At 43.7% G+C, this 16,101-nt stretch overlaps 3 protein-coding genes across 3 annotated transcripts in view; 1 reads left to right on the top strand and 2 right to left on the bottom strand.

Annotated features, from left to right (window-relative positions):
* Window positions 1–2,912, bottom strand: part of wtip (WT1 interacting protein) — a 29,168-nt gene extending 26,256 nt beyond the window's left edge. The window contains exon 1 of the mRNA XM_062389107.1: window positions 871–2,912. Coding sequence (XP_062245091.1) covers window positions 871–2,350 — 1,480 coding nt within the window. The 5' untranslated portion in view covers window positions 2,351–2,912. The remainder of the gene's footprint in view (window positions 1–870) is intronic.
* Window positions 2,913–3,766: 854 nt separating this feature from the next.
* sdr42e1 (short chain dehydrogenase/reductase family 42E, member 1) lies at window positions 3,767–6,552 on the bottom strand. The gene is made up of 3 exons (XM_062389120.1): window positions 6,437–6,552; window positions 5,952–6,027; window positions 3,767–5,303 (listed from the first exon to the last, which is right to left on the bottom strand). The coding sequence occupies exons 2-3, from the start codon at window positions 6,011–6,013 to the stop codon at window positions 4,205–4,207; spliced, it is 1,161 nt and encodes a 386-aa protein (XP_062245104.1). The 5' UTR covers window positions 6,014–6,027; window positions 6,437–6,552; the 3' UTR covers window positions 3,767–4,204.
* A 6,313-nt stretch (window positions 6,553–12,865) lies between these two features.
* On the top strand, window positions 12,866–15,955 carry cnep1r1 (CTD nuclear envelope phosphatase 1 regulatory subunit 1). The gene is made up of 6 exons (XM_062389095.1): window positions 12,866–12,995; window positions 14,359–14,430; window positions 14,691–14,764; window positions 14,979–15,088; window positions 15,449–15,503; window positions 15,591–15,955. The coding sequence occupies exons 1-6, from the start codon at window positions 12,971–12,973 to the stop codon at window positions 15,630–15,632; spliced, it is 378 nt and encodes a 125-aa protein (XP_062245079.1). The 5' UTR covers window positions 12,866–12,970; the 3' UTR covers window positions 15,633–15,955.
* Window positions 15,956–16,101: the final 146 nt, after the last annotated feature.

The raw sequence follows: 16,101 nt of genomic DNA, 5'->3' as shown, positions 1-16,101 counted from the left end.
CCGCCGCTCTGTGTGTCTGCTCTGGCTGAACAGAGGGTTCCATTCAGCGAGGTGCAGCGCTGTGCAAATTTTTAGCTGTGCCAAGACAGAAATTAGTATTGCCCTGCAAAGCCACCCTCATCTGCCAAAGAGGGACCGGTTAGTGGGAAACGCAGCTCATTCGCATGTTGCAAAATAGACCTCGCACACACAAGACAAACCTATAAATACTCTCAAACCTTTTTCTTCGACTTCCAGTTTCAGCCTGTCTGTGTTGTAATACAGAGAAGGTTACGTGTCACATTTAACGTGACTAATTCAACTACATGTTTGTTCAGTTGGTGCTACAGAGAATTATTCATACCCGATGGGATTCAATGAAGCAATAAAGGCTAAAGCTGCTCTCTTCAGCAGGAAACTTTAATTTGGACCATTATTTTGGACTTGAAACTTGCTCTGCTGGTCTGTGAAGAACCAAAACCTTCAGCAGAAGTGTTTTGTTTGGTGAAGGAGACCCTGCACTGATCTCCCAGATACCTGAGGGCTGATGTGTTCATAGTGTAAGGGAAGGAGTCAGAGCCAGAGCATCAGTGCCTTACACTTCAGACACTTGAGGTGAAACTTTATGCCTGCTGAGCTGTTTTGACCAAATTAAAGTCAATCAGGCCCCTCCAGTTTATGAAAGAAGTGTGTGAGCATCTCAATCAAATCTTTGGTATTTGAATTTGGGGATTTTGGTGAAATCATTTCTTAAATCATCTCTCAGACCTACAGAGGCTCATTTGTGTAATGGGTTGGCAAAGTGTTTTTTTTCCAATTATACCTAGCAACTAGTTTTTAAAAAGACTCCCAGGTGCATTTGCAAATAAGCCAGCAGTTGTCATTACATACCAAAGTATTCCTTTTTCATGTGCATCTCTAACTCCTTCTCCAGCTCCAAGGTGAGCGCCTCCAGCCGCCTCTCCGCCTGGCTCGGCCCGCTCTCCCGGCTGGGGGTCACCTGGTAAGGTAACTTATACCTCTGGCCCGTGGAAGTTGCCTTTGTGGACACCCCGTAACTAAACGACGACTGCGACCCTGCGGTCATCTCCGGGGTTCCTGCCGCCTGCAGCTGGGGCTCGGGCACCGCCGAGAGTCCCTGCAGGTGGAGGCGGTTCTGGATCCCGTTGGAGTCTCCAAACTCCTGCAGCAGCGTGTCTTCGTGTAATCCGCTGCCCAGCATCGATGACCTGGGTGAGGGCAGCTGCAGGTCCGGGTAGGTGCTCATAGAACCCCTGGAGCTGCGGGAACTTCTGGAGCTGTGGCTGGAGATGCTGGAGCGGGGGCTGACCACGCAGTTAGCGGTGGTCCCCGGTCTGGCGCTCCCGTCCTGGCTGCAGATGCTGGAGCGGGGACTCGCCAGCGGCACGGCGTGGAGGATCGCCCCCTCCAAATCGTGGTTGACCACGGGCCCGTACCGTGAATCGGAGTAGCTGGACCTCGGGCTGGTGGTGAAGGAGTACTGGCTGGCCGTGCTCGACCTGGGGCTGGCGTGTCTCTGGTCGTAGCCCATGCTGATGCCGCTGGTGCGGTTGCTGCTGGGCTTGCTGCAGCAGTCACAGCTGTTGAGGCTGGCCCGGGGGCTGGAGTGCTTACTCGTGTCGCTGGCGGTGCTTGCATAGCTGGACCTGGGGCTGAGCACGCTGCTGCCCTCGCAGTGCACCAAACTAGACCTGGGGCTCGTGTACCTGTCCTGACCCGGCACCACCAGACTCGTACGCGGGCTGCTGATGCTGGACCTCGGGCTGGCATGCTTGCTCTGCTCCTGAGAGGACAGGGAGGACGCCAGGCTGGACCGCGGGCTGGTGGCGTTGTACCTCCCGTCGTGGCTGCTGCTGATGCAGACGCTGTTGCACCTGTTGCCGGGGAGAGCCACCGGTTTGTTGAGCGGCACACCGTCGAAGGCGGAGCCGGTGCTGTACCTGTGGCCCTGCACCTCCAGAGAGTACCTCCGGTGCCGCTCGGCAGCGCCGGTGTAGCAGGGCAGAGCCACCTCGGACTTGGTGCAGCAGCCCTCCTCGGTGTAGCCCGCGTCTCTCTGCGGGGCGCAGAAGTCCACCGGCACGGCCCGGTTGCAGCTGACGGGTCTCACCGGAGCCGCGTTGTACACTTTATTTCCAGGCGTGAAATTCTCCACCGTGTGATGCTGCTGGTGGAGCACAGAGCTGCCATTCATCGGCGCACTTTTGTGCTCCGCTAGCGCCGGAGCCGAGAAGTCCAAGTCGGGGTTAATCACCAAGTCTCTCCTGGAGTTGTACATCCCGTCTTTGTAGGCTTCGTACAGGGACAGGTCGTCCATCCGGAGCCCCAGCTCCTCCTGGTAGCGCTCCATGTTGAGGCAGAAACAAGTTCACTCTCGGTGTCGCTCCGCTCCGAGCAGCGCGGCGGAGCACTAATTGCGTTTCACATGGAAATCAAAACAAAACGCCGCGGTGCTGCAGTCTCTCATTCACACTAAACACTCCGACGTACACCCGCAAACCTCCACCGAGTCCCGCATCGTCTCCTCCCGCTCGGCCCCGCTCCGCGCAAACAACACAAACTCTTTCTCACAGTTGCAGCCGACAGGGAAACGTTTGTCAACTTCAGTTTTTGTTAAGTTGAAAGGTCTTTACAGTCAATGGCGCGCTGCGCGGAGGAATTTCCCCTTGTTGGTTTTTCCTCTACATTTCTCTTCCCGCCTCTCCTCTGTGAATTAAACTGCCCCGGATAATCTGCTACGCTGCGAATATCACGAATGTGTAAGTCCGAGCTCAGCAGGCGGAGGGAAACGTGAAATAAACGCCGTTTTACTGCGGGGACTCGTTCGTGTAAAAGGAATGCGGGGATGTAGACGGGATGCGCTGCGCCTCTGTGGAATGTGGTTAATGCTGCAGAGAAACAATGATTGCGACCAACTCAGCAAGGGGCTGCCGGCCTGAAAAGAGGAGAGTTTAGAGAGAAGGGGACGTCTGCATTCATCCCGGGCAGACTCACATACCACACAAAGCACGCCTCACCTGGTCCGACTCCAGCCACACCAGCAGCACACGCAGTTGGCCGCTTACATGCAGCACACGGCCGAAACCCAAGTTTATACACACTTTCTATAAAGATCGAACGATAAGACATATTCTCGGGTCCACCAAAGAATCCAATCAATAGAGTTTAAGAAGATAGTTCAGTATCAAATAAATCCTTGAGTGATTATTTGAAGGTTATATTGGTTTGAATAAGAGGAATTGAAGTGAATATAAAATATTTAATTCAAAAAATCAACGGTTTTTATGTGATGGTTTGTCTCGTGAATTGTTACTTTGAGTTCATAATAATATGCCTGAGTAGATATGTTGGAGACAATATAAACGGTGCCACCCAAAGTTTATTGAGTCTATACACTTTTTTTTATATCTACCAAGCACACACAGGCGTTTCCATGACTACAGAGGACATATAATGATTTGTTAAAGTCTAATTTTAACCACACGCACTACTTGCTGAAACCTAACCTTAACCCTGAACTTAAAAACATGTTTTCACCTTAGAATGTAATGATTTATGCAATGGAAACCTGCTTATTTGTCCCCAGTAGGAAGAATTCCCATAATGTGACTATGTTAACAGATTTATGTCCCTACAACATGGTTAATACCTGGAACACACACTAATTCTTGATCTGGAAAAATCTATTTTTCTTATGAGGTTGGTTGAAAACTTGAAAATTTATGACAACATATCAAGAACGAGCTCAGAAATCAAACAAACTCAATTACGTTGTAATGTTTTATTCATAAAGTTTTGCTTTTGTTTTAGTAATAAAATTAAACACTTTGTATTCAGTAATTGTCAATTTTTGCACTTGACAGATTTATTTTCATGAGGTTACAGTTTGTGGAAAAACAAAGGTAGCAATTGGCAGACATGCACACATCAAAGATGTTTGTTACATACATTACATTCAAAATGTTTGGGTATTAAAATATCACATGGAAATGTTCTACACCAAACATCTTGATCCTGAGAAGCTTCTTCCTTTTGGTGACTTGGTCTTAGACGCTGCCTTCTTTGTCTGAAGCACCTGTCGGTAAGGAGCACTGTGATGTTAGATGTGCACATGTATACTGCCATGTAAACAATCTACATTATTTATGAACCAGTCTTAATACAGCACATTTGTGGGAAATTATGTTTTTGCTTTAGCTTCTCATCAACTGCCAACACCTGGAAGAAAAGAGAGAGCAATAGCAGCAAAGGCAGCAACAATCAGGATGTTGAGTAGAAATCGACCGAGTGTGGAGCTGTGAGATTTTTTCCCGTGACCTCTGCACCTGAACCACTGCACGGCTTCGTCCAGGTTCTGCTCCTGGGGTTCGTAGCCCAGCTCGGCTTTAGCTTTGGCCATGCTGAAATAGTGCGTCACACCAGTTTTATACACCTCTGTGCGCGTCAGCAGTGGCTGAAAGTTATAGAAGGGACCGACGAGGTGGTGGATCATTTCTGTGAGAAAGGCAAAAAAGTAAATAAGAGAGACCGGGAGACGTAGTGTGGGGAAGGGATAGCCCAGGCCCTCCACCAGAGGCCTGAAGAATTCAAAGTTATTGACAGGCCTGCCATCTGAGATGAAGTAGGCCTGGCCAGCAGAGCGGTGCTGCTTCTCCAAGGTCAGCGCCTCTGCAGCCAGCTCGTGTGCTGACACCAGGTTATCCACGTGGACAAACTCCACCAGGCTGCTCGGATCCCCGTAAACAAACCTGAAGATCCCCTTCTCTATGTAGCCGACTATCCTGGGGAGGTGCCTCTGCTCCCCAGGCCCGTAGATGCCCGCTGGACGCAGGGCGCAAGTTCTCAGGACCCCCGGTCCGCCCTGCAACGCGGTGCCATTCGCCTTTAGCACAGCCATCTCTGCCAGGGACTTTGTTCTGGAGTAGTGGTCAGGGTGAAGGTGGAGCGGTAGATACGGGAGGCTTTCGTCACCATTCTCTATCACTTGGCCTCCGAACACCACGTTGAAGGTGCTGGTGTAAATCAGCCTTGACACTCTTTGCTCGACGCAGGCCTTCAGGATGTTCTGCGTACCCTGAACGTTCACTGCCTCAATCAGATGGCGGTTCAGCTGCTCCCTGCCAGACATGCCATAGGATGCGATGTGGAACACACAGTCCACACCGGCCACGGCCCTCTCCACTTGAGCATAGTCCCGTATGTCTCCTTTCACAAACACAAAGTCCTCGGACACCTCCTGGGTTGGAGGCACGGTGTCGAACAGAACGACTCGGGCACCTTTTCCATGCAGGGAGGACGCCAGGCTGCAGAAATCGAAAAAAAATTATTAAATTTGCAAAAAAATGAACCAGTCTTCGACACAATTCTTTTATTATGGTATCCATTCAACTACTTTTTTGGCTCGACACTGACTTCTTTCTAAACTTAATGAATCTGTACGGACAATTTCACATCAGAATGGCAAACAATACCCTTTTTCCTATGTAAGTTTAAAGAAGATAAACTGTCCAAGTATCCAATTTACTTTTAAATTAACAATAAGAAACTGTCTTTTTTATTCTTTATATGTATGTTGCTTGTATTATTTGTGACATAATGTGTATATATATAGTTTAATTTTGTATGACTCATATGTATTCACTTATATAAAGGGTTGTAAATTAAGTTGTAGTTAACGCCAGATCGTAAGGAAAAAAACAAGTGATGGAAAATGCATTAACATTTTCTGAACAAAAATACAACGACTGAATGCATTTCTACTTTCAATTGTGCCTCAGCACTGTGATCGTCACAGAGCCAGTGTGACTGAAATGACCGATGAGACCGCGCCACCTGGTGGTGGTGAAGCAGCATGACAGCACACACGACTCAGAAACCACGAGGGTTACTGACAGCATGTGCAATGTTTTTTTTATTGCTGGGAGTTATAAACAATAGGACATAGTTCTTACCGATGACCAAAATAACCACAACCTCCAGTGATCAAAAAAGTGTCTGTGCGTGTGTTTTCCATTGCAGGAGGACAATCTGTGAGATTAATAGAAAAAGAATGATAAGTGTGGTAAACATGCAAATACACACACACACACGCACACACCCACACACACACACACATACACACAGTGTAAATATGAAAACCCTCCACTTACCAACCAGAATATAGACTAAAAGCATTGTGACGTAAACTCGTTACCTAACCTTCCACCTGAGGCAAGTTCTCTAACTTTGAACATCACTCACTAAACGTTGAGAGGAATCAGCTGAAGACATTATGCAGTACAACATTATTATTAGTATTACTAGTATTATAACAGTACGTACGTACACTTATATTCTCCTGTAAGCTTTATTCAACACATTCACAGACTCTTCAACTCTGACATGCGCAGACTGCACTTAACACAAATGCTACATGCTAACCCTACATAGTACCAACCTGCACACGTGTTGGTAGCAAACGAGAAGAATATCTGTAGAATGTCGCTTCTTCAAACCTCTACTTCAGCGTCGGTGTCCACTTCCTCGTTCGGAGCTCTACGTGCGGATTGTTACGTAAATTACGCAAAAACCGTAAAAGAAAAATGGAAAAGCTAACAAACAACGACTCAGTAGAAGACAGGAAGTGAAGTCTTCATAATTAAATGTACAGTATCATAATTAACTCATAGTGACAGCGATTTAAGTTGAAAATCATACTGGTATGTACATTATATAAAGACAGTTAATAGTAAAAATTTTGAAATAGCAAAAAATCACATCTACTTTCTCAGTAATGTCTCGTCAGTGATATCTTACTTTGAAAGCCCTAATCGGAAGTTTTAATCTTCCAAATGCTACATTGGCTTGATCAAAGGTGTCAAGAGAAATAAGGATTGAATATTCACCAGGGGCGTCGTTAGGCCTGTTTTAGGCCTGAAGCCCCCCTAAAATGTTCTTCAGCCCCCCCCCAAATAATTATTGGGATTTTTTTTTTAAATTAAAGTATTGTTTTACACATGGACAAGTTATTTATAACTCTAACATGCTGCATATGTGAGTGAGTTTCTGGTTTGTATGTTTTCTTCCCGTTCAAATTACAATCCAATAGCCTCTCATCATACTTAACAATAAAACTGGAATTGAAGATCTCTCACTTAAGATGTAGCACAAAAATGAACCCTAACCCTAACCCATTATTCGATCTTTCAAGCAATATAGCTACAACAATATATGTAAAAATACATAACAGATGTTAACTTTATCCCAATTACAAGGAATATAAACAGCATATATGGTTGATATTTTTAATTTACACCTGTTAAATCACATTGATGAATAAAGGTGCTTTTCGTTATTTGTGATAAAATGCAATTAAACAAGTAAACATCAATTACAATCAAGATATGATTGGAAAACACGAATATGAAACAAGGTTCGTCATCAGTATTGAGGAAGACAACAGGCACGTGCACAGACATTTTGGGGGGCAGATGCTCAAACTCCCAAAAAAAGGGCACCCATCGCCAAAATTATTTACCAAATTAAAAATAATAATAATAAATAAATAAAAAATACAGTAGGCTATTTTCAACCTATATCTTTATTTTGTTAACAAACTAACTCTAACTATAATTTTGAATAAATAAATGAATAACAGGCAAAAAAAGACAAAACAAGGCCATATTGAATAACCCAATAATATGTAAGGGTTAGGGTTAGGGTTAGTGATGTGATGGGCTCCTCTGGACCAGGTAGGGTTAGGTACTCCAGTACAAGGTCGATCCAAGTGGAAAGCGCAACCACACGTATTGTCTGTGAAACAAAAGCCTAATACCAGACTAATGGATAAAATAGTTCGATGAGTTATTTTTGTGTAACAGTCAAAGTTGAGGGGCGTGGCTTATTGTCACATCAGAGTTTCCATTGATCTATTAGTCCAATTAGCTTCCTTTAACCACCTTTGCTTCAATTCCTGTAATCCCCTTTGCTTCAATTCCTCTAACCCCCTTTGCTACATAACCGCCTTTGCCTCAATTCCTCTAACCCCCTTGGCTTCAATTCCTTTAATCCCCTTTGCTTCAGTTCCTCTAATCCCCTTTGCTTCAATTCCTTTAACGCCCTTTGCCTCAATTCCTAGTAGCCACTTTGCCTCATTGAAGAATCAGTCTGCAGCAACCAGCCAATTGATAGAACAAAGAAGAACAAGACATTTTTCATACAAAACACATTTCGAACAGCGAAAAAAACAGTCACAATGGAGTTCACTCAGAGAGTTAAACAAATGGACATAAATGCAGAGACTTTCCGTCCGTACTTTGAAAGCTTTTTTACGAAGCTCACAGCAGAGCAGTGGGAGAGGTTGAAGTCATGCAATCCAGATGAAGCTACAACATTTATGTTGGCAGAACTTCTGCTGAACCTAATGACGTCTGTTTCAAATGCCATTGTGAAGCGGCGTCCCCGTTCACCCGTGTCTGAGGATAAAGTTCGGTCCATTCTGGGCGACACTCTCAACAACAGTCTTTCACCAGGCAGCACAACAACGTCTGAGAGTTTGGATAAGCTCACAGACTTGGTTGTAGAGGAGGTGACGGAGACTGTCAACTCCACCTTGTCTGCAAGCTCCAGCTGTGTGAGCTCTGAGAAGCCTATCCCAACCCGCCTCATTAACCCCGCTAAAGTCCAGACGATGATCTGTTATGCCTGCGAGTCGTTAAAGACAGACAGACGAATCAAACAGTTGGTCAAGCAAAGTCGGGCCATCTCCTCAGAGGAACAGGACCCTTCAGATGATCCCATTCTGGTGTCTAGGACTTCTTCAAGCTCCTACTCTTCACGAGTAAGCTCCAAGTCGGGTAGTTCCTCAGAGGGAGGTTCAACAACAAGCAGTGTGGACAGTGTGAAGAGGCTTGTCCAGGAAACAATCAACGAGAGTTTGACTGACATCACAGACTTCTTCAGTGATTTCAAAGACAGCCTCTCTCTCAGTTCCTCGTTTTCTTCAGAGATTGATTTGGCTTTAGATGAAATAATTGAGTCAATCAGTGAGGAAAGCACAAATGGAAAGGAATCTCCAGAGCCAAACTTCTCAAACGGTAAAGCGATGAGAAAGATCAATAGGCTTTTCATAAAGACTTTTGCCGCAGCAGGGACGCTCCAAATATTGTCAAAGGTCGCGAAAAAATTCAATGAGAATCCCAAAGTCACTAGCAGGAAGGGGATGCAGTCATTGATTGCTAGTATTGACGCTGTGCTTCTGGAGAAGGAGAAGCCAGGAGGTGGAAAGGAAAATTCTGCATTCAAAACACTGGAAAAGCCTCGATCTGAAAAGGTTATTGTATTCACAAAACAGCTTTCAGATCTCATCTATTCGCACATCGCACCTGGCAAGAATTCAGACAGGGGTTCAGGTCTAGTGAAGAAGGTTCGTGTTCCTACTTCACACAGGGGCATATATGCAGACATTCAGACCAGGGTGTTTTGTTTTCTGTCCTTGATAAGCTGGTGGATGAACAACCAAGTTAACCGCCACTCAAACAGAGTGTCAGTCGCTTTAAGGACCATCTACTCATCGCAGTCATCATCATTAGAGGTCAACAGCCTCAAGGAGAAAAGATCTGAGCAGTCGTCACCATCATCAGAGTTCACCAGCAGTGTGAGTAAAAGATCGAAACAGTCTTCATCCTCAGAAGTCAGTAGCGGAGGGAATGAAAGACTGAAGCAGTCAACCCCAGCAGTGGTCACCAGCAGAAGGAAGAAAATATCTAAGCAGTCTTCATCCTCAGAAGTCAGCAGCGGAGGGAATGAAGGACTGAAGCAGTCAACCCCAGCAGTGGTCACCAGCAGAAGGAAGAAAATATCTAAGCAGTCAACACCAGCAGTGGTCAGCAGCAGTGGGTATAAAAGTTCGAAGCAGTCTTCATCCTCAGAAGTCAGCAGCGGAGGGAGTGAAAGACTGAAGCAGTCAACCCCAGCAGTGGTCACCAGCAAAAGGAAGAAAATATCTAAGCAGTCAACACCAGCAGTGGTCAGCAGCAGTGGGAGTAAAAGATCGAAACAGTCTTCATCCTCAGAAGTCAGCAGCGGAGGGAATGAAAGACTGAAGCAGTCAACATCAGCAGTGGACACCAGCAGTTGGAAGCAAATATCTAAGCAGTCAATACCAGCAGTGGTCACCACTAGAGGGAATGAAAAACTGAAGCAGTCAACACCAGCAGTGGTAACCAGCAGTGGGAAGAAAAGATCTAAGCAGTCTTCCTCATCAGAAGTTGGCAAAGAAAGTGAGAACTCAGGATCATCAGACAGGCGGGCCAGGGAGAAGATTGAAAAGATCCAGGCAGAGGTCAAATATAAAATGTATGTCAGTGTTCTCTCGGACAAGCTCGTCACACGAATCTATAACAAGGCAAAGCTGACCTGTAATGATGATGACACAAGGCATCATCTGCTGGAGAGAATATGGGCCGAGGTCAAAGACATTGACTCACCTTACATCTCGAAAAGAATATTTGACATGGACATTTACAAGGAGTTGTGTAAGAAGTGGCCTTCTCCAGCGATGCTAATGTCTTCCCTTCTTGGAAGAGATCCTGAACTTGAGATATCAATAATCTCCATTTTGAGAAGACGCCTGTGCAAAAAGCCTGGCTTCTTCTCCTCTTTCAGAGCAGGCATCTCTTCCTTCTTCAGGAGATAATAGGTGGATGATGTTACTCCGATAGCTTGACTTTCAAATGTCAGTGTGGCGGTGGTGCATGCCACGGGGCTCTCCCATACAAAGCCAGAAACGGAATGTTTGCTTGTTAACATGATTTATTGTACACCACACACGTGAACACACAAACTTAACACAAACACAAAGTGACTCACCTGCGCTGATTGATCCTCTGTGGTGCAGGTACCCCCATAATAATTTTCAGGCCAGGGATTTTCCGGCCTGACCTCGCTTTTACTAAGTCTAAAGTTTTGCAATGGGTTTTCTCAAGGTGCTCCTGTTATCCCCACATTTATAAAAATGAATAAATTTCTAAAAAGGAATTATTTGTTGTCAGTACTTATTCTACTCCGACTAAAGTTTTGCTGTTTTACAAGCTGAAAATTCACGGTTTCTCAAGTGCAAGTTTCTTCCTTTAATTCATCAGCCATCGGCACCTTCACCTGAACTTAGCTCCCAAAAGCTGTGTAATGTGGAGAAGAGTAACCTCATTATGGCTGGTGATCAAATAGCAATAGTAAGCATCTAACTTTCAGATATTTTCCAAATAAGAGTCACAGTTGCTGCACAGAATCAGCATAAATGGAAACAGTGTTACTTGATTGTGTTTGTCTTAAACTAAGCTAGCTGGCTAGCTATTTTGTTAGAAAATGTCTCCAGTGAGCAAGAGTGATTACTTTTTTTTTAAATCTCCTGTGCATTGGATTCTATTTTTGAAATAATATGAATGTATTTTTGTGTATTGTGTATCTTATTCCCTTCTGCTCATAATACAACAAATAAACAACTCAGAAGTTGACACTGGCAGGTCCATTCTCCATCCATTGTGTGTGGTCCCTTTAAGAATTAGGATTTGGGAGTGACGCTGATATGAAAACTAGTATATCCGTCTTTCCTTTACAAGCAGGAAAATTATTTCTCTCTATCTGAGAAAATTTCACAATGACCCTGAAATTCTGTCTCTTCTGTTAATTTATACTGAATTAATGCAAGCAAAGATACAGAGAAAAATCACACTCTTTCTGATTGAACCAATCTATGAACTGTCTGAAAAAATGGATATCCGCAGCCTCAAATGAGCCCTGCGCACGCAAACATTCGGCATCCTTAGGGGTTAGGCCACCCTTTCTTTCAATCCTAGAAACGCCCCTGATATTCACCTTGATTTATCAAAAACATTGTTTCAGTCCCCTTTTTGGAGAAACTGGTTGGCAACAATCAGTTGTTAGTTTAGATATGACCTGGTATTAGCTATCAGAGGAAGGCTTTTAGAGGACAGGAAAAGACACTGGCTGTCTTTAAATACTCAGATATGCAATCAGAGGTAAGAGATTGATATTAAATAATATTGAGACTTTGTCCAGGTGTTCATGTGTGGAAATGGGGTTGAACTTACACAATATAATGGGGTGGTTAGCTCGATCAAAGTGATAAACTCCAAGGTTGACATGTGATCTTTGACCATTGCTTTATGAACAAAAACATTGAGGAACATACCACAATCACCAGAGGAGGTGACTGGATATACAGAGTGAATAGGAATTAGAAGTTGGTTAGTTTAGTTGCTCTGGTAAACACCATTAGGCAGTTGAAGAACGCTAATGAATTATTGTCCTCCTATGTTAAGTATTTTTCAATTTCCAAATGTCACTAGAGAATAAATATTTACACAACAATATACTCTCTCTGTAAATATATTACTTCAGTTTTAATACCCAATATTTTATAATATGTATGTTTGTTTTCATATTTATTCCTTAGACTGTTATGTGTCTGTGAGTAATGATACTGGAACACTTAATTGCGTTGTGCACTGTGCAATGAAAATACAGGCATTGGATTGAAACTGAAATGTGTGTTTTTGCAACAAATTACTCATCATGAATAAATCCTAAAACATTACTAATACAATCAATGCTATCTCCCATCTGAATACATACGTCCACATCAACAGGTCAGCTGAATGTTTTCAGTTGAAACTCAACCATCAGATTTTTTTAATGTATATTTGTAGATGCAATTTCATGTTTTTACATTCGATATTTAATTTGTATTTGTCTCTGACTGTCACCTATAGCGACAGCGCCGCCCGCACTCCCTGAACCGAACGCAGCTAGTCAGCCAATAGGGAGCGGGGCCTAGGCTTGTTGTACCGCCCACTATTTAGTTCAAGTCCAACCACATTAGAATCTACCACACAGCCAATGAGGATTGGTGAGTGCTGCCTGTCCTTCAGCCGAGCGGAAGCAGCGGCTCAGGCTGCAGGGAGAAGCAGACATGAATTCCTTGGAACAGGCCGAAGGTAACTAAATACCGACAGCAACTTTAATCTGCTCATTTTGAATTAACCAACGGTTTGTTTGAACGTCGCGGCTCTAGACACTAAAATGACTCTAAACGAACGCGCTGAGGTGCGGTCACAAACTTAGCTGCACCGCTGTGTTAGCGGCTCCCCATTCGGCACTTAGCATGTTTGCTAGCTTAACTGAGTCCAGGCGTTAGCAGTCGTGTTGGGTGTTTACCAGCCGCATGTTGGACGTGTTCATTAACCTCTCACACAATCTGAGTTTTAGAGCAACCTGCACATTAAACACACCAGGTGAGGAGAGACTGCACTGGCCTGTACAGAGGAACGTTACTAGATCTCACCGCCATGACAATAGCTCTGAATGCCCTGTGCATTCTGTTTTTGGAATTTTAATGGTTTGGGTCTTTTTTGTAATCAAGAATTATTCTCCTTCACCTAGTATGTATTTCATTTTCAGCCCAGTATACCAGTACATAGATTGAAGTCAGAGAAATATTTGACAAGTCCACCACATGTTTGTGTTCTATTACAGCCCCCTTCCCTCCATCTCAGTAGTTGTTGAACACAATGTTGAGTTAAGAAGCTAGACATATAACAACTGATGAAGGTACATCACATCTCTGTAAGAATGCACTCTGATTTTCTTGGAGACAGACAGAGAAGACACAACAATGTTTGATGACAGGCTTTAGAGACAAATGAGAAATACAGGTGGACGGAGAGTTACACTAATCTAAGTGGGAAAAGATGAAAGGCCTTTTAATTGCTACTACAGGGTTTAATCCGATGGCCCACAGGAGGTATATGTTCCGAAAACCGAAAGGGGCCAAGGATTGACCCTTGGGGTACCCCACATAGAGTGGGGCAGATGAAGACGCATAATTATGGATGTGAACATTGAAGGACCTGTTGGACTTGTAAGAGGAAAACCAGTTTGAGTGCGGTACCAGAGATACCACCCTGTTCAATTCTGTCAATTTAAAATGCATTGTCTTTTTTTGTGGGCTTCTCTAACCCAGCATGAGGGTAACTGAGCCCCCTTTATCTATCCCAGTAGAGTTTGAGTCAACCAAGGTTGAGTTAAGAAGCCAGATAGATACAAACTAGATGAAGGTGCATACTATGTCTGTGAGAATGCACTTTAATTTTCTTGAGCTGCTTTCAGACATGCCGTGAACTCTATCCTTCGCAGCTTCTCCAGAGGACGTCAATGTGTGAAAAAAAAATGTCTGACTAAGAGCCTTGAGTTTCTGCTGACATTTTCTGCCAGGCCCCCTAGCAGAAAGTCTTGCAGGATATGTCTCTAAAGGTTTGCAAGATTTCCCCACAGTTAATGTTCCTGTTTCTTTTGTTTCAGACCTGAAGGCCTTTGAAAGGAGACTGACAGAGTATGTCTCCTGTTTGCAGCCGGCAACAGGCAGGTGGAGAAGTAAGTATCAATCGGTTGTTATTGTCAAAACAATGGTATGAGACCATGTGGTGGCTCAAATGGGGAAAGTAATTGTCAAAATATATTATGCGTTTCTATTCACCGTTTGATGAGTATAAAAGAAAAGATTTGTGAGAAACCACATTCTAAATGCGGTTAATTGAAAAACAGATCTAGGTTAACTGTCTGGTTGATACGTTGGAATGGTGAAAGAAATCTCATGTTGTTGTACTGGATCTCATTCTCCCATGTTATTTCAGTGATTCTGATTGTGGTGTCTGTATGTACGGCTACTGGGGCTTGGAACTGGTTAATAGACCCTGACACACAGAAGGTATGTATCAGTGGACAAGTATTATTGTTATTTCAAATGAAAACTCCCTCATTAAAGCAATATACATGGACTCCATTGGAAAATTAGTAGCAGTTACCCAATGATGCATATATTTATGTTCTTATACACTTAAGTTTGACTTTCATAGTTTGCTGTAAGTCAGATCTGTAAGTTTTGCTATTGACTCTGGGATTGATGTTGCTTTGTTCCTCAGGTCTCGTTTTTTTCGTCACTGTGGAATCATCCCTTCTTCACCATCAGCTGCATCACTCTCATAGCTCTCTTCTTTGCTGGGATACACAAACGAGTTGTGGCACCATCAATGTATCCTTTGTCCATTTGAGTTAATATGAAAAAGCAGGTTTTGATGATGATAACGCATGATTGCGAGACAAGTTTGAAATGTTTCTTGCTTCACAGCAGCTCCATTTGCAACGTCACATTGGATTCAGAAAAGAGACAAAGATTAATACATTAATCTTAAACTGACAATCTGTCAGTCAATCTGTGCTAAAAATTATACTTTTCTTCTAAAGCAGTACTTAAATCTCTGAATGAGGCCAGTTGATTTGATACATTTAGAATTTTCATACAAGAAGTACATTTTTTCTGTCAATTAACTGATTCATATGTTGTACAAGTTTTTGATTCACTGGTTAACACCTTTAACCTTAACCTCTTCAGTATCGCTGCTCGATGTCGGACAGTTTTAGCAGAATACAACATGTCCTGTGATGATGTGAGTAACAGCGTGACATTTCAGACAGCTTGTGTTAAGGAGGAATTATTCAAATGTGTCTTACTTGTGGGATTGTTTTTTTCACAGACGGGGAAACTTATTCTCAAACCACGACCAAACATCCAATAACCAGCATTTTTTGTGGGCTGCTCAGACACTGTACTGGGTCCTGGATTGATCCAGTGATCGTTTGGTGACCTGCGTCCTCTGTGTTTCATCATCATGATTAATGAAATGGGGAAAGACAGGTGAAAAGAACCGATAGGCCCTTCAAACAGTTCTGCTGTGGCCATGTCGTCACTGAAGCTGCTGATCTGCTCACAGAACCTTTGGTATATTTTATTCTGTCTGGGTGATTTCAGATGTGTTTATTTCTGTTGCTAATTGTGTATTTTATCAAAATGTTTCTATTTTTAAAATTATTTACCAAATAAACTCTCCAGACGTGAAAATGTCTTGTTATTTCTCGATGTTGAGTCAGCGAGAGGCCAATGACTGTGGTTCACTTACTGCATTTGTTGAAATGATTTTTTGCATTAGTCGGGGTTTTACGACAGCCTATCTGCTTTCTGTTAATAACCGCCGCTTTACGGCAGGG

Source organism: Platichthys flesus, chromosome 1 (assembly GCF_949316205.1).
Source record: "Platichthys flesus chromosome 1, fPlaFle2.1, whole genome shotgun sequence".
NCBI lineage: Eukaryota > Metazoa > Chordata > Actinopteri > Pleuronectiformes > Pleuronectidae > Platichthys > Platichthys flesus.
This window is presented reverse-complemented; position numbering and strand designations above follow the sequence as displayed.

Coding starts and splice junctions, on each gene's coding strand:
- sdr42e1 (XM_062389120.1), bottom strand. CDS start 6,013: ATGGAAAACACACGCACAGACACTTTTTTGATCACTGGAGGTTGTGGT. Junction 5,304..5,951: donor TGTGGTTATTTTGGTCATCG/GTAAGAACTATG, acceptor CGATTTCTGCAG/CCTGGCGTCCTCCCTGCATG.
- cnep1r1 (XM_062389095.1), top strand. CDS start 12,971: ATGAATTCCTTGGAACAGGCCGAAG. Junction 14,765..14,978: donor TAGACCCTGACACACAGAAG/GTATGTATCAGT, acceptor TTTGTTCCTCAG/GTCTCGTTTTTTTCGTCACT. Junction 15,089..15,448: donor CGAGTTGTGGCACCATCAAT/GTATCCTTTGTC, acceptor TAACCTCTTCAG/TATCGCTGCTCGATGTCGGA.